This window comes from Phocoena sinus, chromosome 10, assembly GCF_008692025.1.
Source record: "Phocoena sinus isolate mPhoSin1 chromosome 10, mPhoSin1.pri, whole genome shotgun sequence".
Taxonomy (NCBI): domain Eukaryota; kingdom Metazoa; phylum Chordata; class Mammalia; order Artiodactyla; family Phocoenidae; genus Phocoena; species Phocoena sinus.
Window position 1 is genome coordinate 97,587,261 of NC_045772.1, and position 23,612 is coordinate 97,610,872.

Consider the following 23,612-nt stretch of genomic DNA (forward strand, 5'->3'; position numbering starts at 1 on the left):
ATGACACAGTAATTACTCATCTTTGTTTCCTAGCAACGAGCACGGTGCTCAGTGTCCAGGATGTGCTCAATAGATGCTTGTTGGTTGAATGAGTGAATGAATGAATGAATAAGTGGTGAATGATGGACATTGAGAACCTTCTTATACTTCTGTAAAGACTGCTACTATTTTCCTAGGCGATAGAGGTCCATGCCAAGCAATCAGCTCACGTGCCTCCTTCTTGTTATCTCTTCCTGTTTACGTGGTCCATCAACACTTGCAATTCTCTTTACACCAGACACTCGCTGCTGTGCACAGTGTCTTCCCTTGCCCTTAGGAGAAGGGCATCGCTGGGCACAGCCTGGAAATACAGGCTGATGAAATAAACAGCGATGATCTTCCCGTGGTGTTTTTAGCCACGTGTTTATATTAATGGGCTGTTACTAGCTGAATCTTTTCAGTAACTGCCTCCCGAGTGAAGAGACAAACTCACGCCAACATGTCTCTGAGTCCTTCCCTTGCGTTGCTTATTAGCGGTTCACGACAGGGAGGGCTCTTAAGCCCCCAGCTTTGAATCCCCTTAAGCCAGGGGTCCCCAACCCCCGGGCCACGGACCGGCATCAGTCCGTGGCCTGTTAGCAACCGGGCCACACAGCTGGACGTGGGCGGAGGGCAAGCGAGCAAAGCTTCATCTGTATTTACAGCCGCTCCCCATCGCTCGCATTACCGCCTGAGCTCCACCTCCTGTCAGATCAGCAGCGGCATTACAGTCTCATAGGAGCGTGAACCCTACCGTGAGCTGCGCATGCGAGGGATCTAGGTTGCGTGCTCCTTATGAGAATCTAATGCCTGATGACCTGAGGGGGAGCTGAGGCGCTGATGCTAGCGCTGGGGAGCGGCTGCAAATGCAGATCATCATTAGCAGAGAGGTCTGACTGCACAGAGACCATAATAAACCAATTGCTTGCAGACTCATTTCAAAACCCTGTCAGTGAGTGGCAAGTGAAAACAAGCTCAGGGCTCCCACTGACTCTGCATTATGGTGAGCTGTATAATTATTTCCTTATATATTACAATGTAATAATAATAGAAATAAAGAGCACGATAAAGGTAATGCGCTTGAATCATCCCAAAACCACCCCCCACCCCCGTCCGTGGAAAAACTGTCTCCCAAGAAGCCAGTCCCTGGTGCCGAAAAAGTGGGGCACTGCTGCCTTAAGCAGACTATATTATAAAATTTCTAAATTTACTAAATTATAGAAAGTTTCAAAAAAAAGCTATAGTTATTTTCTTTAGAATTAGACTTTCCTAACTGATTGGTTTTACAACCAACTTTCTTCGAGCCCTTCTGTGGGTGTGACAGCGCTGAGAAGTGCTGTGTGGACTTGTTAGAACCTCACGGCCCCCTCTCCCGCCCCATCACTAAGCACAGTGATTTCCATTCACAGATTTTTTTTTTTTTTTTTTTTTTTTTGCGGTACGCGGGCCTGTCACTGTTGCGGCCTCTCCCGTTGCGGAGCACAGGCTCCGGGCACGCAGGCTCAGAGGCCATGGCTCACGGGCCCAGCCGCTCCGTGGCATGTGGGATCTCCCCGGACCGGGGCACGAACCTGCATCCCCTGCATCGGCAGGCGGACTCCCAACCACTGAGCCACCAGGGAAGCCCCATTCACACATTTTAGCTGTCTGCCTCTTCTCGTGTTTGTTTTGTGTTTACAGCTGGTGACAATAAGTTTGTGTTTATGAAACAAGATAACCTCTAAACATCTGCTATGGGACGGGTGCCACACAAAATTGTGGGACCTCGGAAAAGAGTCAAAAATGTCCGTGGTTTCAAGGGGGTTGCCGTCCAGGGAGCAAGTCAAATAAACAAGTAGAGGGACACATGCAAGGCATTATGGGAGTGAGGAGGGGAGGTGCCCGTGGCTCCCAGTTCTGCCTGGGGTAGGGGTGAGCAGTGGGGTAGGGGAGAGCCTTCATAGAGAAGGTTAAGTTTGAGTGGAACCTGAAACATAAATGGTAAATCCATCCAGCAGGCAAGAAGAGAAGGAAATTGACATTGCCATGGTGCGTACAAAGGCTCAGGAGTATGGGAAACTTGATGAATTTGGGGAAGTCCAAATGGTTTTGAAATGGTTGGAAAGCAGGCCGACTTGATCTGCAAACACCCCAGCTCAGTATCAGCCCTGAGCACAGGGGCTGGGTAGGGAGCACATGGCGTCTGGAAAAATAAGTTAGGGTCAGATCACAAGGGGTCTTGAGTGCCACACCAGGGATCTGGACGTTATCGCGTGTGACGGGAAGGTAGATATATTTACCGAAGAATTTAAATAACTGAATAGCAAATTGTGTTCCATCAAGAGCTCTTCCACCAATCCTGGCCAGTCCACTCTATCCCACCTGATATATTATTTTCTTCTTTAAGCAGATTGTCCTGGAATGTCCTTTCTGGATGCTATGTTGTTGAGTGTAATCCACTCGTCTTTGTTATTTTAACCTAAGCCCAGGTAATCAAGGCCAGGATCTTAATTGCCTCTGGCATCAGACAGCACGGGGCTGATAGCTGCATATTTTAAAAGGAGCCTGGCTGGCTGGGGATTGAGAAGAGAAAACCCAGTGGGGTTTGTGCCTATGAGGGTTTCCAGTCTGCATGCTTTCAGCTCGGTATTTCTGGGGCACTTTATAGCAGGCTTTGTAAAGATTTAGTTGAAAATCAACTTATGAATTCCTCCCTAAATGGCTTGGCCAGGTTTAATCTGTTATTGGTCGAGCCAAGCTGGCTTGTATTATGCAGCCCAGTGAGGATTTCCAGCCTTGTTCTTAGCCTCTTGGAGGCTGGCTGTTTTGAGAAGCCAGGCTTGGTGTTGGTAAGGCTGATATCATTGTGTCCTCTGAAGTGACCTCGGAAGGATGCCCACCTGATACAGCATTTAGACCTTTGACCAAAAAAAGCACGTCTTGGAGTTGACATTTGTATGCCAGAGGTTTATGGTTTTATGTTTTTTTCTCCCCAAGATGAAACAAAGCTTCCTCTTTGTTTCTGCCTCTTTGGGTTGATTCCTGGAAATAGGCAGTGTACCCAGTCCAGGTAGGCAACGCCTGCAGCAATGGGACATCCTCAGAGGGTGGTTTCTCTTGGCCCAGGATACCCTGTAGTAACCTCAGAAGAGGCACAGGACTGTGGCCATCACTGGCCTTTGCTGAGTCCACGCTCTTAAGGTTGTCTGGTGCTGAACACACAGACGTGCCTGGAAGAGGAAAGAGAAGAGACATGTTATGGGGCTTCCCCGGTGGCACAGTGGTTGAGAGTCCACCTGCCGATGCAGGGGACACGGGTTCGTGCCCCGGTCCGGGAGGATCCCACATGCCGCGGAGCGGCTGGGCCGGTGAGCCATGGCCGCTGAGCCTGCGCGTCCGGAGCCTGTGCTCCGCAACGGGAGAGGCCACAGCAGTGAGAGACCCGCGTACCGCAAAAAAACCAACCAAACAAATAAAACAAACAAACAAACAAAAAAGAGACATGTTATGATGTTGGGATCACTTATGGGCACTATTAGCGTTGAGTCACCACTGGAAGTTGTGTGCACAGAGAGGGACCCTGTGATGGAGAGGTTGTGAAGGTGAAGAAGCAAACCCTCAGGGCAGCCTCAGAGGAGAGGGTTCATATCTGCCTTTCATATCTGCCTTTGGAACTCATGTGAAGGGAAGCTGAGGAAGTGGAGAGTCCTGTTTTTCCCTGCGATCCTGGAAGGACATTGGATTTCTGAGTGCCGTTTGCATGAGTGTGGAGAGGGCTTGCCGTATGTGTTTGTAGTCACTCGGAGGTAACTTGCCTCTTCCCTGCCCCATCAGTCCCCTTGCTAAGTCCTCATGGGGGCTTTGGAGAGTTTATACAGTTCTGCTGGAGGAAGTCGCTTATAAGAAGAACATTTGCTCTGTAGACCTGAGCTCATCAGAATCAAGAAGACCAACTTGGAACTCCAGAACTAGAGATATGTTCATCCATATACTTAAATACAGACATGCATTTTACAGGTTTCACAAAACTAGTCCAACATCTGTTTTGCTTTCCTTGTTAATTCCATCCCCCTCCACCCCCGATTGCCCTCACCCCACCCCTGACTCAGCAAAGCCTCCTTGAAGAGACACGATAGGCGCTGCGTCTTGAACTGGCTCCCACACTTGTTTGGGAAGAGTTCTTCTCCCCTTCGGCCAGCTAGCTAGCCAGGCGGTCGTTCCAAGGACCCGGCCTTGACAAATCTGTGCCTTCTGATGCATCTTGTCACCAGCTGGCAGCTGCTGGTCTCGTAGGGCCTGCCGAGAACCCACTGGGCATCCAGGACCGTGGCTGTGATAGGGCTGAGTTAGCAGAAGCCTTAGCCCTCAACCCTGGGCCAAATCAGAAGCGGTTGTGCTGGGTGAAGTTCTGTGCATGCTCTGTGTCTTGAACTTTCTGCTGTGGTTAAGCTTATCCCTCTGTGAACACTTTTTATTTCATTTCATTTCAAATTTATTTTAAGTTTGGATCCTGGTCTTTCATTCTTTACTTGGACATCCTAGAATCTTGACATTTGTCCAAGAGAATAAGAATTACAGCATCACAGCAAATCAGACCTGAAGGGAATTTAAACCGGTCTCTTCAACTTAAAGATGAGGATGCTGAAGCCCAATGAAACAGAGAGAATTGCCCAGGGACGTAGGGCTAGTGAGCAACATATCCGGGGCTCGAAGTCAGGCCTCCTGACTCTCCTTCGGGGTTTGCACCTTAAACGTGTGTCTAAGGGGTCCATATGCAGGATGCATTGCAGCCATCTGCACCCCAATAAGAGTAACAGTACACGTAACAGGTAACGTTATTGAGCAGTTATTAAATGGCAGACACCGTTTTGAGCACTTTATGTTTGCAAAATCATTTACCCTTTTGTCAGCCTATTTGGTGGGTACTGTTGTTATCCTCAATTTATAACTGGAGTGACTACGATGCAGAGAAGTTAAATAACTTGCCTTAATAAGTAGGGAAATCCTATTAGACTGACTTTCCTGAGACTCAGGTCTGACTTTGCATCAGCAAATCTGTACTGAGCCCCTACAAGGAATGGATCCCTGCCTTTCTAGCGGGAAATGAAGGCATGTGGGTAGATGATCACAGCACGGCACAATGGCGGCTGTAACAGAGGGTGAGGAAGGAGTGGAGGGGGTAACGGGCTTCACCAAGAAGATGGCATTTGACTGTTCTTGGGGATGCATAGGAGTTTGCTAGCTCCTTCCCTTGTGTGCCATGGAAGGGAAGGAGCTAACGTGTCTGCGGAGAAATCCGAACGGTGAGAAGCTCAGAGTCCGGGAAGGCAGAAGCATGATGGTTGTGGGGAGATTCCGGGAGGCGGGGCTAGAGAGGTAGCTCGGGTTTAGATGGTCCAGTCCCTGTCCCAAGATAAGGGATCTGGATTCTATCCAGTAAACAGAGGGGAGCCAGCTGAAATGCTTGTGAGTAGGTTAAGTGATGGGATCGGATTACTGGGCGCTTGGGGCTGAACAGACGTAGAAGTGTGGGCAGATCGGTCACGAGGAAACCAGCTAGGAGGTGGTTGCAGCTGTCCAGGTAGAAACGATGGGGGCCTGGACTCCTTACGCCATCTGATTGGCACAGGCCGCCTCCACTCCTCTGCCCGCACTGCTTCCAGGGCTTGGATGCAGTCTATAATGCACTCCCCCTGCAGTGACAGGCCCATCTTTCAAGTCTAAGCTTAGGTGTCCTTCTGGAGACTCCCCTTAGTCCCCACGCCAAGCAGGCTTGAGCTCTCTCCTTGCGGTCTCCGCTTTGTCTGGTACATCCTCCCTTCTCTCTTGGCACACGTGAAGTCTCCTTGCACATCTTTGTATATTCCTCTCCCTTGAAGGCTCTTTGAAGGCAGGTCCTTACAGGCGGGTCCAGACCTTTGCCCCCTTAAAGACTTTGCACAGTGCCTGACATTCAGGGAGCTCTCGGTACACCTGTGATGAATGAATCCGCCTTCTAAATAAAGGTAGCAACTGTGGATAGCGGAAGAAGAGGCCGACTTTGGGAGATGGTTTTGAAGTTACATCGGGGCTTGGCAAACAAATCCAGCCCACTTTATTTACTGCTCTTGTAAATAAAGTTTTATTGGAACCCAACCAAGCCTGCTGGTCTGCATCTGTCTACAGCTGCTCACTGTGCAAAGGCAGAGTTAGGTCATTATGACAGGACCGTACAAAAATAGTTACTGTCTGCTCAGCCATGAAAAGGGATGAAATATCGCCGCCGGCAACAACATGGATGGACCTAGATATGATCACACTAAGTGAAGTGAGTCAGACGGAGAAAGACAAATACCGTATGATATTTTTAGTGGAATCTAAAAAATAATACAAATAAGCTTATTTGTGAAACAGAAACAGCCTCACAGACACAGAAATATCTTATAGTAACTTATAATGGACACAACATTTAAAAAAACCTATAATGGGGGCTTCCCTGGTGGTGCAGTGGTTGAGAATCTGCCTGCCGATGCAGGGGACACGGGTTCGAGCCCTGGTCTGGGAGGATCCCACATGCCGCGGAGCAACTGGGCCCGTGAGCCATGGCCGCTGAGCCTGCGCGTCCGGAGCCTGTGCTCCGCAACGGGAGAGGCCGCGACAGTGAGAGGCCCACGCACCGCGATGAAGAGTGGCCCCTGCTCGCCGCAACTAGAGAAAGCCCTCGCACAGAAACGAAGACCCAGCACAGCAAAAAGAAATAAATTAATGAATAAACTCCTACCCCCAACATCTAAAAAAAAACAAACCTATAATGGAAAAGAATCTGAAAATTATATGTATATAAGAAGATACATATGTATACATATATATATATATATATATATATATATATATATATATATATATATATGATTCAGTTTGAATCACTTTGCTGTACACCTAAAACTAACACAACATTGTAAATTAACTAAAGTTCAATTTAAAAAAAATATTTGCTCTCCGGACCTTTGCTGAAGCAGTTTGTTAACCTCTGAGTTCACTGACCAGGGTTAGTGACTGGAGATAAAAGGTAGTGGAAAGGAAGGGGTGGAGACTTTTCCTTTTTTGGTATCTTCTCAACTAAATAGAGCTTTGCACCTAAGTGATGGCACTGACTGCCAGGCCTGTGGGTGCTGAGAAAGAAATGCCCCTACCGTGGGGCAGGATGGAAAGGGAGCCTGAGCCCAAGGTGGACAAGAGTCCCCGGTCAGAAAAGACAGGGGCTAGAGCTGCAAGGCAAACATACGTCTAAATCCTTCTGCCTCTTGTGCTCTTCTTTCTCTTAGTCATCCAGTTTGGTTTTGTCACCCTCTTTGTGGCCTCCTTTCCTCTGGCGCCGGTGTTCGCCCTCCTCAACAACGTCATTGAAGTGCGGCTTGATGCGAAGAAGTTCGTTACGGAGCTGAGGCGGCCAGATGCTGTGCGAACCAAAGATATTGGTCTGTCCCCTGCATCACTCAGAGGCGACGCAGCCCATCCCCATCCCCTCCCTCCGACCCTCCCCCTGTCTCCCTGGCCGCCCCCCGCACACTATGTCGGGCATCCGGAGGGCCGGAGCATTCCTTATCACCCCTTCGAGCCCCTCATCCTTAACTCCTCGGTGCTGGAGGCCACGGTATCCCCCCCACCCCCGCTAGCCCCCTGCTTTGCAGACAGGGGTGCACCTAAGCCTTTCCAGACAAGCCTATCCCCGGGGGGCCCGGCAGAGCTCCACTGGTAACTTGCCTGCAAGGCGGCACTCTGACTGAAGCCTTGTCATCACTGGGCTGAGGGTGGGAATGAGGCAGACGCCCTTTTTTTCCCCATCTTACAGGGATTTGGTTTGACATCCTCTCGGGCATCGGCAAGTTCTCTGTTATCATCAACGTAAGTGCTTGCTTTCATGACACCCTTGCTCTGTGGGAGGGGCTTTCCAGGGGAGCTGAGTCCTCAGAGCAGGAAACCTGTCCTGTTACCTCCCAGCTTCTTCCATTTGGAGCTCTGTTTAAGACAGCGCCCCGCGCCCACCCACTCCCCAGCCCTCGTTAGTATCGCGTACAGGCCTTCTAAGTCATCAGGCTGTTGCCGGAGGTGTGCAGCTTTGTCGTTCATTTCGCTGAGAACAAGAAAGGCAATTACCCACCAGAATGTGTACCTTGGCCTTAAGAGTCCAGATCAGATCTTTCGTGGGAGCCAAAAATCATGAGGAAAGAATTGCACATATCTAGGCATCTCTTTCCTTTCTGTTTCTACCCTGGAGCTGAACAATACCTGGATCATCGCCCAGCCCGCAGTTCCTAATTACCGTTTCTCCAAGCTGTCAACGTAAAGTCTTAATTATCCCTGGCGCTGCTTGGTTAAGATAGGACATGGAAGAAGAGGGGTCCTGTCTGCTCTGACCTCCTTAACTGCCTTGCCAGATGTGTCCACGCTTTCAGGAAATCCTGCTGGGCCCAAGCCAGCAGCTCCTTTGGCGTCTGTGTTCCATATGGATGGTGGTCAGGCAGGGCCTCCTCTTCCGTCTCCCGAGACAGTATCTACCAGCTCAGTGCACATCAAGAAAGCCACAGCCCCCTTTCCCTGGGGAGAGAGACGCTGATTCTGGCCGTGACCTGGCTACTGAATAAAAACACGAGACGGCACAAGGTGTGCAGAGAGGCAGAGGGGATCAGCCCGTCACACGTGGGATGTTTGATGTAGGAAGTGCACGTCTCAAGGCTGAGAAATTAGGTGCAGTTTGATCAGTAGCTACTTTGGAGTTGTGTCTTCTAGAAAAGAGCCCCTGAGTACCAAGCGCTTTTCATCTACAACGGAATGACAGGACGTTTTACTTCCTTGGCCGTTCTAAGACTTCTTATCTGTAAGAAATGGGAGAGAATAAGAGTCTCACCAAGTCGGATAGTCTGCAAATTAAATGGGATGATGAAAGGACGTATGGCCCGTGCTCCATTAGTTACAGCTGTGATTATTAGAAGTCCGTTACTCACTCTCAAATATGGTTATGGCCATGCACACTCGTATATACATTTAGAAAACAATACCTAAACTGCATTTTTTGAAAGGGCTTTAATTGTTGGTGCCGAGGACAGTATAAACACCTGCCAAAAAGATTTAAGATTTTCTTTGCAGAAAGTCCCTCCTCATCCGAACAGTTAGTCGTTCGTTTGTCGTTTGGTTTGCTCCACAGACATTTATAGAGAACTTAGATACGCCAGGCGCTACGTCGGGTGTGTGCGTTTCATCCAGCAGGACCTACTCCTTCCATCTCCATGTCTCACTTTTTCTAAGCAAAATGGATGAAAGAGCGACTTCCATTGTATGATGGGCTAAAAAAGCGCTGAGAGATGATGGTCAAACTGAGGTTCACCATGGAACCATATCCTTGGTGTTCCTGGCTTTCTCGTGTCCCTCAGGGGCAGATGTATTCAGTATATGGCCATTTGGTATCCTTGCCTGTCACACTTAAGTGGCCGTCTCACCACTCTCAGTCATTTTCTCAGAAAATCTTCCACTCTACTTTGGCATGGCCAATGCCAGCATCAATTCAGATACCTCAGAGATGATTCATGCCCTCCCTCACCAAATGGTCCAAACTGGCTTAGTATCCTTTGCTTCGGTGGTTGTAATTCACTCTCTTGACGGCCACTGACTTGTGGGTTTCCTTACATGTATCAAAGATGGAAAAGCCAGGTAAGTCAGTGTTGTGAGCTCAGGGACAAGGACTCTGTATCAATCGGAGCAGTGCCTCTGGATGGAGAGCCCAGGAGGGGACAGTCTCTTGGGCAGATGGACCTGCGTCACCCGCGCGGTGTCCATCCTGACAGTTCCTCAGGCGCTTGTGGTTCTACCCCCAGGCTTTTGTCATCGCGGTCACCTCTGACTTCATTCCCCGCCTGGTGTATCAGTACTCCTACAGTCACAACGGGACTCTGCATGGCTTTGTCAACCACACCCTCTCCTTTTTCAACGTCAGCCAGCTGAAGGAGGGAACGCAGCCCGAGAACTCACAGTTTGACCAGGAGGTTCAGTTCTGCAGGTAAAGTAATTGGGTGCAGGAGGGCAGCGAAGGACTAGAAGCAGCAGGTCCAAGTAATTATCTGGACAACTTAGAACTGCATCATTATTCTCCTTCGCTTCTGTCTCCTACCCCCAAAGCCCAGATCCCTACAAGTCAGTTTCAGTGAATTGACCAATATTTATTGAGTGCCTTTTGCTAGACACCATGGAGCAGATAAAAGAAGTATATAGGTTCGTCGTTACCATCAAGGGAAGGTCTGCTTTATGGTCTGGTTGGGAAGAAAACAGAACTGGTAGCACACTGCAGGTTATTCACGGATTATGTCTAGTATGGGCCACGAGCCTTATGAGTGTTCGAAGGAGAAGGAGAACCGTGAGGGCTGGAATGGAAAGGGTAGGCTTCTTGGAGGGGCCACGAGGAGTTGTAGGGCAAAACGAGAGAGTATCCTGGGTATGGAGTCAGCCTGGGCCAGGTCATGGGGACGAATCTGAGGCGTTAAACACTTAGAGGCTAGCTGCTGGAGTTGGCAAGGAGAGTGCTTGGGAGATAATAATAGGGAATAATATAGGAAATACAATATAGAGAGCAACTCCTAGGGTAGTATAAGCCAAAGCGTTGTTGAATTTGAATTGGTAGGATGAAGTAGATAATGGGAGATCTCGAAATCTTACAGGAATTTTTTTTTTTTTTTTTTTTTTTTTGCGGTACGCGGGCCTCTCACTGTTGTGGCCTCTCCCGTTGCGGAGCACAGGCTCCGGACGCGCAGGCTCAGCAGCCATGGCTCACGGGCCTAGCTGCTCCGCGGCACGTGGGATCCTCCCGGACCGGGGCACGAACCCGCGTCCCCTGCATCGGCAGGCGGACTCTCAACCACTGCGCCACCAGGGAAGCCCCCTTACAGGAATTTTAATGTGATGCAATAGGAAGTTACGGACCTTTTTAGGGCCAGGGAATTATAGGCTGAAGTGTGGGCTTAGGAAAACTAATCCGGTCTCAGAGAGGAAGATGGGCTAGAATTGGGCTAACTCAAGGAGGGCAGCTGAGGTGCTACATCATTCACACTTGACCGGTGATAGGCATGGACCAGAGAGGTGGAAGTAATTCAGAGGGAGGGAGAAGATGAGCTACTTAATGTCATACATTACAAAGCTGGGTACCAGAGACAGGAGAGAGAGTGTGAATCAAGGATAACTCCAAAGTTTGGGCTGAAGCCAGAGGACTGGGAAATTGTGGGTCCATTGACAGGGATGGGGAAGATGCCAAGAGAATCTAATTTATAATAGATTAGATGAATTTGATTCCGATCATGTTGCATTTAAAATGATGGTCGGAAATCTAAGGGGCAATTTCCATCTAACGCCTAGAGGGAATAGCTGGGATTCCTGAGAGGACCAACTTAGAGTCATGGTTGTAATTTGTCAGCACAGGGATCATTGAAGCTGAGAAACGGAAAACTCTCCACTACTTATCAGAGAAGGACAAGGAAAGAGAAAAAGGGCAGAGGGGAATAACCTCTTTCAGACTCAGTCTGAACCACAAAAGGGAGAAAACGAATTGGTCTTCCCGACCCAGATGACTGAGTTAAACAACCTTCCCAATATGTGATTTAAATAGAAGGGTATTCTGGTCCCAGGAGCAATAACTTTAGGGCTTCACGCTAGCCAACCAGAAAGGCTCAAAGTCAGGGACCAGATCTAAGAATAGAGAAGTCCATTTATTCACAGATACTGACTCATGTAGCCTAGATGTTTCTAGCATTTTCGCATCTGGGACTATAACAAGTCGTCACTCGAGTAGGCAGATTTGGCTACTACCCTGCGTTGCCCAGGGGCCACTGCTGGCGGGCCAGACTGTCTGTCCATGGTGCTGGATTTGGGTCTGCAGATCCTCTGTACAGTGGGGTCTGGACCAGCTGGTGGCCTTTTCTGGTAGCATTTAGATTTGCTCCAGCAGGGTAGGTGAACCAGTCAGCACCTTCACATTGAACGAACGGGCACTGAAAAGTGAGGACAAAATCATTTTTGTAACTGGAAGGTACAGAAATCACCTTGTTGAAACTCTCATTCTACATAAAAAGAAACCAAGGCTTAGAAAGTTGAAGAGTTTTCCAAGATCACAGAGGTTTCTAGCAACAGACCCGGAAGCAAGACTCACGTCTCTCCAGGAACACAAGCTTCAACGCCCACGCTCGGGGGGTTGCAGCACGAGTGTGACTTGTCATGTGGGGAAGCGAGGCTAACGCTGTCCCTTTAGTTGGTCTAGAAGCGCAAGTCTCACCAGAGCACCAAGGGACTCTGACCTTGTCCTTGACCATCACATCTTCCAGTGACACTATGAATGTGCTTTCCAGATATGTCAGTGGCTTACACTGGCTTAAACACAAAGGGACTTTAATGCCTCTCTGTTGAGTCGAGGGTAGTTCTAGTTGGGTAGATTTGATTCAATCTGCCCAAACCAAATCGTTCTCCATCTTCCAACCCTACTGTAGTCAGTGATGACTGTAGTTTCAAACACTGGATGACTGCCAGCAGCTACAGGCCAGTATGATACTGTGTCCGAGTCCAGCGGGAAAAAAAGCCTACACTTCTTTCCCAACAGTCTCAACAAAAGTCCTGCTGCCGCCTGTTGGCTGGGATTAGTACGCACTTCCTACCCAGAGCCGATCGCTGTGGCCAGAAGAATGCAACGCTTTCCATGGTCTTTGGGGCCATGGGGTTAGGGGTAGGAAGTGAAATTATCTCCATCTGAAGCACGTGATCTCAGACTAGGGGGTAGTTCCCTCCTCCTCTGAGATCTGAAGTCAAGATGAACGGATGCATCTCAACCAAAACAACGGGTGTCCAGGAGACCAGGTGTTATTAGCACACATGGGTCACATTGAGCTTTGCTGTATCTACCGTCAGAGCCACTGGACTTTCCAGCCAGATGTAAAGCCCTGATAACTCTTCCCTCCATTGTTTCCAGGAAAGTAGATGGGATCGTGGCTCATCTGTGGCCTGCTAAGTGGCGGAATTAACACTGGGTGCGTGTGCAGGAAGTGCATGCTGTATTTCTGTCAAGAAAAATGTACCTGCAGAAAATAGATCATTCAGGAATCAAACCAAAAGCATTTCTGGCATGTCCACCATTGTTTCTTTACTCCGTACCAGTGGGGATCGTAGGTTCATTGTGCATCTGTTTTTGAGGCGTTACTGTAGGCTTGGCATTGGTTATATAAGAGGGAACAAGACGCAGTGCCTCCCTCGAGGAGTCTAGCTGGACAGGCGAGATGAGCACGTACACAGCAATGAGAACAGAGCTTCCGTACGTGCAGTCGGGCAACGGCAGGGAGCTCTCAGAGCCTTGAAGGAGGAGGCCATGCACCTGACCCACACCTAAGTGTCCAGTGCCAGAGTGGCCAGAAGGAGAACCTGTTGAAACTGCTCACTCACGGGACCAAGCCAGCCTGGGTGGGAGGGGGCTGTCAGGTGGTGACAGAGGTCCAGGGAGAACAGGGTGTCCCAGGTAGAGGGGCTAGATCATGCTCAGTGGTCAGAGCTGGAATGAGAGGCGTGAGCTAAGAGAGGTGAGGCGGGGAGAAACACAGAAGCCAGACCAGGAAGAGCATGTTGGTCATGGGAGTGGGGGGGGTGTGGACTCACCTTAGGGTACTGGGAGCCACGGTGGGGGATGGAAGGGACTTCTCACTGGTATCATCTCTGACTGCGCTGTGGAGACCAGTGGGTTACATTGAGAATAAAGAGCTGCCTGGGCTTCCCTGGTGGTGCAGTGGTTGAGAATCCTCCTGCCAATGCAGGGGACACGGGTTCGAGCCCTGGTCTGGGAGGATCCCACGTGCCGCGGAGCAACTGGGCCCGTGAGCCACAACTACTGAGCCTGCGCGTCTGGAGCCTGTGCTCCGCAACAGGAGAGGCCGCGACAGTGAGAGGCCCGCGCACCGCGATGAAGAGTGGCCCCCGCTCGCCGCAACTAGAGAAAGCCCTCGCACAGAAACGAAGACCCAACACAGCAAAAAGAAATAAATTAATGAATAAACTCCTAACCCCAACATCTAAAAAAAAAAAAAGAGCTGCCCTAGTTTGAAATGTAAGCAGATGTCTGGGGAGCGGGGTCATCGAATCATCTAGATATGCCGTCTCAAGTGGGTATACTTTGGGGGCTACCTATCCTAGGTGGGTGAGGATTGCTGATGAAAATCTCTACCTACCCCAGGTAGGTTCTACTCACCGCATGCCGTGTGGACCTGTCTGGCTCGCCGTAGTCTCTGGAGGTTGATGAAGTGGAGGCATAAACTACTGATGTCTTTGTAAGCCAGGATTTGTCAGCAGCTGTCAGAAATAGAAATGAAGGGGGTGGGGGATGGAGGGGGCTGGGGGAAGAGAGAGAGAGAGAGATTGATTATGAGAAACACAGACAACGCTAGAACTAGCCCCAAAGCCCACGTTTAGAACCGCTCCCGTGATGGGAAATGCAAAGTTTGTCCTTATTTCCTGGCAAATAGTGTTGGGAACTCAATGACCCTTCTTATTCTTAGCTCTCCGTGACCCCCGGAGATAAATGTGGTCAAATAAAACTGAGGTCTCCGGCTCCAGTCCGGCCTCGCCAGGGATAGAGGTATCTTAAAAATAGCAATAACATTTAGGACAAGTCTCCGGCTGCCCGTTTGAGATGCATTCCCAGCATTTTTGGAGCCATGTCTGCCTCAGCCATCTAACTGCCCCAGCCGGGCTGCTCCGTAAACAGCCCTGTGACGTCAGTCTGCAGGCTTGATTAGTGGTCACTTGACAGGGTCAAGGGACCACTGTATCCTACAGGCTGGATGGTGACTCGAGCTCCTGGCTCAGCGGAGTGGAGCAGAGAGGTCAGTAGGGCAGGACCTGGCCAGAGACCCGGGTCTGAGAGCTCAAGGAGCCCACCTGGGCTTGGGCAACCCACTGCGTCTGTTTAGAGATGCTGAGCATCCCGAAATAGCATCCCTGGATGGCTCCTGCGGGTTTTTCTGCAGGACCCAAGTTCTTCCCTATCCCCAGGTCCCGGGAGTTCCCTTCCAGGGTTTGCCTGCCTCTCATCTGTTTCTGGCCGAGACCAGAGGGAGAGCCAGCCTTCTGTGGTGGTGCCTTTCCTCACCTTTATCAACCACTGCATCACCCCAGGCCTGACGAGTTCGTAATGGCCTGTGCTGTTTTCCCTTGTTCAAAGTCAATTACAGAAGACGCTTTTAAGCAGGTCAGATGCTACAAAAATATTGTGTGCCGTTGTGTTCAGCACTAATGTGACATTACCTTCCATTGGGAGTATTAAATTTTGTTTTTTATGTACCACTGTTTTGAGTCGAGAAATGCATTTACTAATTGATTTATAGCTAAAACATGCATTTATAACTAAAACATCATTTTTTTAAAAAAAGCCATTTCTGAATGTCAGTGACCAGCCCCTCAGTTTGTTACATTGGCACCCTTCCTGCCCGCAGTGATTCTGTTCTGTGATGAATTGTGGCCAGTTTCACTGTCACTGGTCACCCCTGCAAGTGAGGATGGGAAGGGATGTCTGAGCCAGGAGCCTCTCTTCCCACTGTGCACCTCAGTTTCCCCATCTGTAAAAGTGGGGACTTGGAATAAATGATCTCCAAAGCTTCTTTTATACTTAGTGTAAAAATATAATAGTGAATGACACATGTAATACATGACTTTATTCCTGCAAAAATTCTAAACATTACAGGCAACCTTTCCAACTCTGTCCCACCTCCCCTCAGCCCTGCCCAGCTCTAGGCATCTTCCCAGCGGTAGCCACGGCGACACATTTATATGACTCTTTCTCAGGCATTGTTCCATGGATTAACATAAAAATGAATTTATAGAGCCTTTAAGATGTTTCACGGACTCGTTCTATAATGAGATATATTTTGAGTTAATAGGAACCTTGTTTCTTTAGTGTATAAGTTCAGCTCAATGCGATTGTTTCGTAGGCTTAGAACAATCTAGGTAAAATACGAATGCAGTTTTAAAGCTGAGAAAACGTTGATTTTTGTACCACTTTTACTTATCGTATGTGAGTCTGCCTGACTTAGTACTATAACTTTGCTCCTGGAAGCTTAGTATAAAGATACATTGGAGTCAACCGAATGGTACCATTAATTGCATCCTTCTTTGATGATGAACGTTTTATTATAAAAGTAATTCTATATAATGTATATATGTGTGTATGTACATATAAAAGGAAAAGCCCCTCTTCTCAGCCCCTAGCCCAGTCATTCTCTCCCAGAAGAAACCGTTGTGTCCATTTCTGCCTCCAGAAATTACACTCACGTGTGCTGTCTTCTTTACTGCTCACTGTGTTTCCCTTTAACATTCAGTGCACACACACGTACACACACGCGTGTGTGCTCATTTGCTCGTGGCGGGCTGAGAGGACTCTCGCGCGTGCACCTACTATACACTCGGCACAGTGACGCACATTTTGTTGGCTCCGTGTGAATTAGAACGCTGAGGTCCAGGGATGTGGAATAACTTTGTCGGCTTCCTACAATTAGTAAGTGGCCCAGCCACTCCAGTGCAGACATGCTTTTTAGATCCTCTAGTCGTTTCTTTATTGGAAGACTCTCCTTATTACAAGACTACAGGGAACTCTCAAACTCAATGTTAAGGCTCAAAGAAAATAAAGGAAGACTGAGGGATGAGGGTGAGATCTGGGAACCATGCCTAAAATTATATCCCCGAGCTTCAATCCCAGCCAGCAGATGCAGGAAGTGACCAGATGTGGGGTTTGCCCAGTGCTTGACCACGCAGTGGGACTTTGGGAGAGCCAGAGCTCTCAAAACCGGGGGAAAGGGTATGCTTTGGAAAGCATTGGAGCTAATGGGGATGGAGCAGAAGTTCTCCTTCCCATCAGCCTGAGGCTTCCCTGCTTTGTGCCATTTACCTGGACCTGGAACCTGAGAGAAGCCCCCTGCAGTTGGGCATTGGCTTTCTCTTTTTTATTCATCTCAGCATCGTGGGAAATTCGGAGCATCCGAGCTTGAGTGCTCAGAAATCCTCCTGGAAAGCCAGGGGAACTGGGAGCAGGGATGTGTATGCTCCATCTTCTTTTAACAGAAGACGCGTATTTCTTAAGTCACCGTCGGTTAAAGGAGGAAGAACATTTATTGAGTCCTCTGATATGTCTGGCAGTATGCTGAGTGGTCTTCGTTCCAGCTTTGTGAGATGCAAAGTCCACATTTCACGGACGAGGATCCCGGCCATCAGATCTTTGGGTAACTGTCTAGAGGACGGAGAACTGAAATAGTGGGGGTGGGATCAGGCCTTCACCGGCTGACTCCAAAGCCCACGCTTTTGCCAATGCTGTTCTCTGCTCTAGGCTTGGAGGCGAAATAGAGAGACAGCTGTCACCAGGGTGGCCACAATTAAGTCCACTAGCCACCCTGTCTTTTCTGGACATTACTAGTCTTAAAACTAATGATCTCTTTGTTTAATGAGTGTCTTCTGATTACTCAGAAACATTTGATACGCTTGACTTCTTAGGATGAATTTTTTTTTAAATTCTGAAATCTGAGCTTATATTGGAATGTAAATAAGCAATCATTTACCTGGTGGCAGAGGCTTCCTGGAATCCGTGTTTTTCAAACTATGAATTCATCAGTGAGTTAGGAAATCACTTCAGTGGGTCATGACCAGCATTTTAAAGACTAGGAGAGTAGGGGATCGCAGAGAACAAGAAACTCTCAGTGCACAGCACACAGCAAGGATGAGTGTGTTTGTGTGTGTGTGTGTGATTTTTATTTCTGTGATATACATGTACGTGTGCACTAATGTAAAATGCATTGCTTACTCCAGGTCACAGTTTTTTTTAAAGTGAGCTTTGAAAAGAGAAATGTGAACAGATGTATAATTCATTAAGTTGCGTGTTGCTGTTTTCTGGGCATAGCTTGCCCTGTAGTTACTGACAGAGCACCCTTAGGCCATTGGCACAGACGGATTGCAAGTTGAGCTTTCTGGACGTATCTGTGTGTTAATCTTTCCCCAGATCCTTGGTTAGATGGATGTGCCTGCCAGATTCAAAACATGCTGTGGACACTCAGGGAGGGCAGAGTGACGTTTCCAAAAGCTGTAGTGAGTTAGTAGCAGAAGCGGGACCAGAATTAGATTATTTATGGATTCTTTGCAGACTGGAAAAAAAAAAGAGGGCTGAGCAATGGCTGTCATACTGAGGTCAGTGAGCAGCTGTTCCTTCATTGATGGAGCTAGAAAACAAGGGAGATGGACTTTGATTGCAGCAGCAGGGATTGGGCTAGACCTGGGGAGGGATTTCCTCACCGTGAAAAGTAGGGGGGGCGTGTATCACCCCTCCTGCAGAGGCCTTGAGAAAAGCAAGATAAGTTCCCTTCTGCCATGGGGTTTTGGGGGGACAGCAGGAGGGTGGGCGAGCCTGAGCACTTTTCCCAACCAAGTGTCCTTATTCCCTTGGTCACACCCTCCCTCTCTCCCATGAGCGGGCGTGGTCTGGAGCTGGCCGTGTTTCTGTCCTCAGCCGAGGATGGCGAGGATGAGCCCCATGGTGTTCAGCTGGGTTGTAGTTAGCTTTGCATTTCATCCGGATGACAAACCAGGCCTGCAGCAGCTGCGATCAGCTGTTGGAAGAGAGGAACCGGGTGAGGAGGGGGCAGCTCCTGGCCTCTTGCCCAGCCCTAGTCCAGCGCTCAGCACCCACCTCTCTGCTTGCCTCTTTCTGCGGCTGGCTCTTCCCACTGTGGTTTCTTCTGCCTTTTGCCCTGCATCTCTTTTCATCTTCCTGTGTTTTTTTTCTCTTCTCCCCTTTATGTCCTCTTGGGCCATCGAAAGCCGCTGTGCTTCTATGTGGATCTTTTGGAGCAGCGGGTGCATTCGGTACAGGGGAAGGTTCAGAGAGCCCCCACTGCTGAACCCCCTTCCCCAAACAGCAGCTGGTAGTCAGGAGCTTTTCGACAGTAGGAGAAAAGCCCAGATTCAGGCAGACTTGGATTCTCACCTTGACTGCACCCCTCGCTGGCCAATCATTGAACTTCTCTGAGCCTCAGTTTCCTCCTGGGTTATTCAGGGATATCCATGCCTTCCTGAGGATCTTGTTGTGAAATGAGGAGGCCTCCAGAAAAGCCCCTTGCTCGGGGATGGACGCACACTGCACGTTCAGTCTTTGCTTGTTCTCCTCTGGGCCCCTCCTGAGACGGAGTTTCCTCCCTGCCTTCCTCGGCAGCCGTGCACCCCGCTTGGTGGCCTGGTGCCACCCCACCTCTTGCTTCAGCCCAGGGCTTGTTTTGCTTTTACTAAGCCTCGAAGATTTGTTGAATTCCATGGAGAAAACAGTTCCGTGAAGGGGCATAATTCTTCTGTACCAACTCTTGTTATTTTTCCAGGCTTAGAAAAAAAGGGAGTCTGAGAAAATAAGCCATTTTTAACATGAGTCATCCCAAGATGGGGGGGAAAAGGCAACAGCTCGGACAAGCCCTAGACGTCACCATGGTCTGAGCTTACGTCAGGCACTGACATTTTGTTTCTTAAACCACGTGGGCAGGTGATAAAGATGGTTAGTGAAAGAGGATATTGCCCAACCGAGACTCTGAACCACTGCCCTCCTCCCAAAATTCACTCGGCCTTCAGCTTGCTCTGAATCAGCCATCAAGCGAGGCTGGCCCCTCTCGTAGGCAGCCGGCTGGGGAGGACACCCTTGACCGTCTGCTGGCACCTGCGTTTTCACTGAGCCCCGGGCTGCGGAGCAATGTACGCGGTGTCCGGGGGTCTCCCCGCCCCCTCAGAGCCCACAGGCTAGTGGAGCCAGGATGGTCTTATAGTCCTGGGTTCCTCTCAGGATTCCTGGGCTCCTCTGGAAGGAGAATCCAGAGGAAGCTTCTGGGGATGTTGGAGAGAGTAAGAAAGCCACTTCTAGGCTGATGTTGGCTTTTTTGGACTCTGGCCCTTTTTTGGAGGTTGTTGGCTGGGCCGTGGACTCCTCACCTCTGCCTCCTACGCCCCCGAGTCTGAGAGTCAGGGCTTTGCCTTCTGCCTTGACCTTTGAGGCTGCAGCAGAGAAGTAGCTCCTTCCCTGCATTTCCTCCCAGTCTTCACATGGCCTTTCTCTCTGCACAGGTTTAAGGATTACCGGGAGCCGCCCTGGGCCCCAAACCCATATGAGTTTTCCAAGCAGTACTGGTCCGTTCTGTCTGCCCGTCTGGCTTTTGTCATAATCTTCCAGGTGAGTTGTTCAGATAAGGCACAGCGGGTCAGGATCCGGGCTGCAGGGGTACAGATGGCCCCGTCTCCGGGTTTTCAGGGCGCTCTGTGACTCGGGGGCCTTTGCGTGCGGCGGGCAGCCCTGAGACCCTTCCCTGGGTGAGGGCTTTCATTAACGGATGGATTTGCAGAAGGAGGATAAAGCACAGAGTAATGTTACAAGACAGATGTGGAGTAAGGTGCAGGGTGGAGATTGATTCCCATGTAAACCTAAGCCCAGGAAGTGGGGAACAGCGTGGGAGAGCAGAGCCTCACCTCGGGACTTGGTTTAAAAGGCCAGCATCTGACTTGACCAAGCAGCTCCAGATCACTTATGGCACCCGGCAGCCTCTGGGAGCAGCCCTTGGTTCCCAAGTCTTCCCTGGGCCCTGGGAGCACACAGGTTCAAGGTTGAGCTGGGGGTGGGTTCAGAGCGTGGAAGACAGATGGCAGGGCTCTGATATCTCTTGGGCTGTCACTGTCCTCCAGGTCTAAGGAGAGGGGGCGTGCGAGCATAAGATGGGAAGGCAGAGGAAACTACAGCTGGAGGGTGAGGGGCAGCCTGCGGCAGGCCTGGGAGCCAGAGCATACGGGGAGCTGCCCTTTAGCGGGTGGTGCTGGCACTGCAGAACGTATTCACCCACTTAAATAGAAAACGCTCCCAGGAAGGGAGGGTCTTATCCTACACTACGGGAGGGGAGGTGGCTTACTGGGGGGAAGGAAGGCACTTACCGATGCAGGCCCTTTGAGGCAGGGCCCAGGCAGGCGGTGAGACCAGAACGTGGGGTTGGCTGAGGTCGGAAGTCAGTGCAGAAACCAAGGGTCCACCTCCGATATGGGGACGGAGGGGCAGCTGGGAAGAAGAGAGGGGCGGTTGGTTCAGGGAGAGCCCTGCAGGGGCCGTTGGGCTCTGGAGCCCGGATCCTGGAGGCAAGAACAGGACACGTGGGGGAAGGGGGGCGGAGGGGAAGAAGCCAGTTCACACTGTCTGGCCGTGCATAGGAGGGGTGCTCTGGGAGATGGGCGCTGTCCCTACTCCACTTTCACCCGGGGACCCCAAGGGACAGTGAAGCTTGTTGGCTGAGATCACCCGCTAGTTGGCCGAGGAGCCAGAGGAACCCAGAGGCCCCCTGCTCCCCCTCCCCGGGTCTGGGGTCTGTGCCCTCACCACTGCCCAGCCCGCCTGCCCCGGGGCTCTGGAGCCCTCCCGCCCAGCCTCTCCTCTCACCACCCCCTTCTGGCTCTCCAAGAACCTGGTGATGTTCCTGAGCGTCCTTGTGGATTGGGTGATCCCTGACATCCCCACCGACATCAGTGACCAGATCAAGAGGGAGAAGAGCCTGTTTGTGGACTTCTTCCTGAAAGAGGAGCATGAGACGCTCAGGCCGACGGAGGAGCCTGCCCGGAGGAGCCAGGGCGCCAGCCGTCGCAGTGGGGGCAGCCCGGCAGCCAGCCCGGTGCCCTCGGGCCAGAGCCAGCCGGGCAGCAGCACGTCCCCGGGGTCCCAGCACACCAGTGTGTGAGCAGCTGAGACCAGCCCGGGGCTGCGCACCCGCGTGGGTGCGGTGTCCGTCCTTCCGCAGGATCTGGCCTGAGGGGCTCTTGAAAAGGGCGTGTGTGTGCGTGTGTGTGCGTGTGCGTGTGGACAGAGGTTAGAGACAGGAGGCAGAGGATGGGCGCGGGAGGGAAGAGAATGACGCTGCTTCTCAGAAACTTCAAGCTTGGGTTTCTTTTAGGTCCTCTTTTGAGCTGTATCCTTTGGGCGATTGGTACCCCCTTTTGCATCCATTGGTGAAAGAATTGGGTCTCTCCAGCCCAGAGTCCCAGGCACCGCGAGCCCTGCCCTGTGCCCCCTCAGATACCGTCCCCGAATTTCGGTGGCCGCGGGCCCTGAGAAGCACAGTCCGGGCCCTGTTTCAGCCCCATCATCAGTGATCACCACCCCGACTTCCCACCATCACCCTGAGAAAACCCTCTGCATCACTGTCACAGCCTCAGTGGATGCAAATTATGTTCCGTGGCTGATTGCTGTGGCCTCTGGACCTAATGGTGAGCAAAGGTCCAGACCTGGGCTTGTCTCCAGTTCATGTCATGGGGATGCTTTGAGCTAAATGCAGCTAGCCATCATTTTATGCAGGTTCAGGTTTAAAATAATAAATGGAAACATTCTTTGTAAAGATGCATCTCCTTGTCTTCCGTTCTCTCTCTCCTACTTCCTACTGATATTTATGGAGCCCCTACTGGGTGCCAGGCATTGTTCTCAGACCAGAGATACAGCAGAGGACAAAAGACAAAATCCCGCTGCGCGGAGTTATGTTCTGGGGACAGTTACATCAGACAGTGAGCTGACGAACACACAGCATTTCAGGCGATCATAAGAAATATACAATAGGATAAGGGAGACAGGAAATGTGAGGGCATGGGAGGAGGGGCTTGCCATTTTATACATGAATTAATGACAAACCCAGAATGGTTCGGAGATCACCTCTTGCAAAGCTAACGTCATCGTATCGGTAGCGGCCTCCCGAGCTCTGCGGGGAGATTTTCTAGTTGGAAGCAAAGGCCAAACGTCATTTATCATTGCCTTTCACACACCTCCACCCACCTGCTGACCAGAACCAGTGCACGGGCCCTTCCCTTGGGACCTGGCCCCAGTTCCCTGCAGGTCAGTCTGACTAGTGTACAACTTGGTCACAATGGAAGCTGCCAGGAGGGCCACACCCCAGAGGAGGTGCTGGTTACTTTAAGGACATGCTGAAGTTTTAGGTTGGTTTTCCAGGTTTTGATTTTCACGCCCACCATCTTTTCTCAACATTTTACCTCCTTGTCCAAATCCTTTATACTTTAGGAACATGCTGTTCCCGAATAATACATTACTCTCCCCCCACCCCTCCATCCATTTATAATCTACGGTATATGCATCCAGCAGCTTCTAAACTCTTAACTTATATGAATCCGTCACGGATAATCTGGAAGAGAGGTGAAGGCTCCCCCCAGCCCCCTGTAAACTTACTCTCTTGCATTTCCTGTGCTGCTGAAGGCTGTACCTTTTCCTGCAGTGTGTGTTTTCTGAGATACATTTCTTGCTGGTAAATGAGGTTGGACTCGTCCGTTCCTCCCCTGACAAGCACAGTTCTGCAGCTCCCAACAGCACGGCACAAATGAAGGGTGTGGCTCAGTGTGGATGACTGAGCTTACCTTCCACGGATCCATTCTACTCACCTTTTACACGGTTGGCCCTGGGCAACGGTGTCTCGGATCTCCTAAACCCCTTCAGCCCAGGTAAGCGGTGTCCAAATTTCCACTCCTGCCCCGACCCACGGGGGTATCCGCTCTGCTCAGCCACAGCAGAGGGCGCCAGA

The 23,612-nt window shown here is 50.4% G+C and overlaps 1 protein-coding gene across 1 annotated transcript in view; it reads left to right on the top strand.

Moving 5' to 3' along the window:
• Positions 1 to 22,383, top strand: part of ANO2 (anoctamin 2) — a 320,612-nt gene extending 298,229 nt beyond the window's left edge. The window contains exons 21-25 of the mRNA XM_032646986.1: positions 7,302 to 7,454; positions 7,829 to 7,881; positions 9,849 to 10,030; positions 20,128 to 20,233; positions 21,501 to 22,383. Coding sequence (XP_032502877.1) covers positions 7,302 to 7,454; positions 7,829 to 7,881; positions 9,849 to 10,030; positions 20,128 to 20,233; positions 21,501 to 21,773 — 767 coding nt within the window. The 3' untranslated portion in view covers positions 21,774 to 22,383. The remainder of the gene's footprint in view (positions 1 to 7,301; positions 7,455 to 7,828; positions 7,882 to 9,848; positions 10,031 to 20,127; positions 20,234 to 21,500) is intronic.
• The last annotated feature ends 1,229 nt before the right edge of the window (positions 22,384 to 23,612 follow it).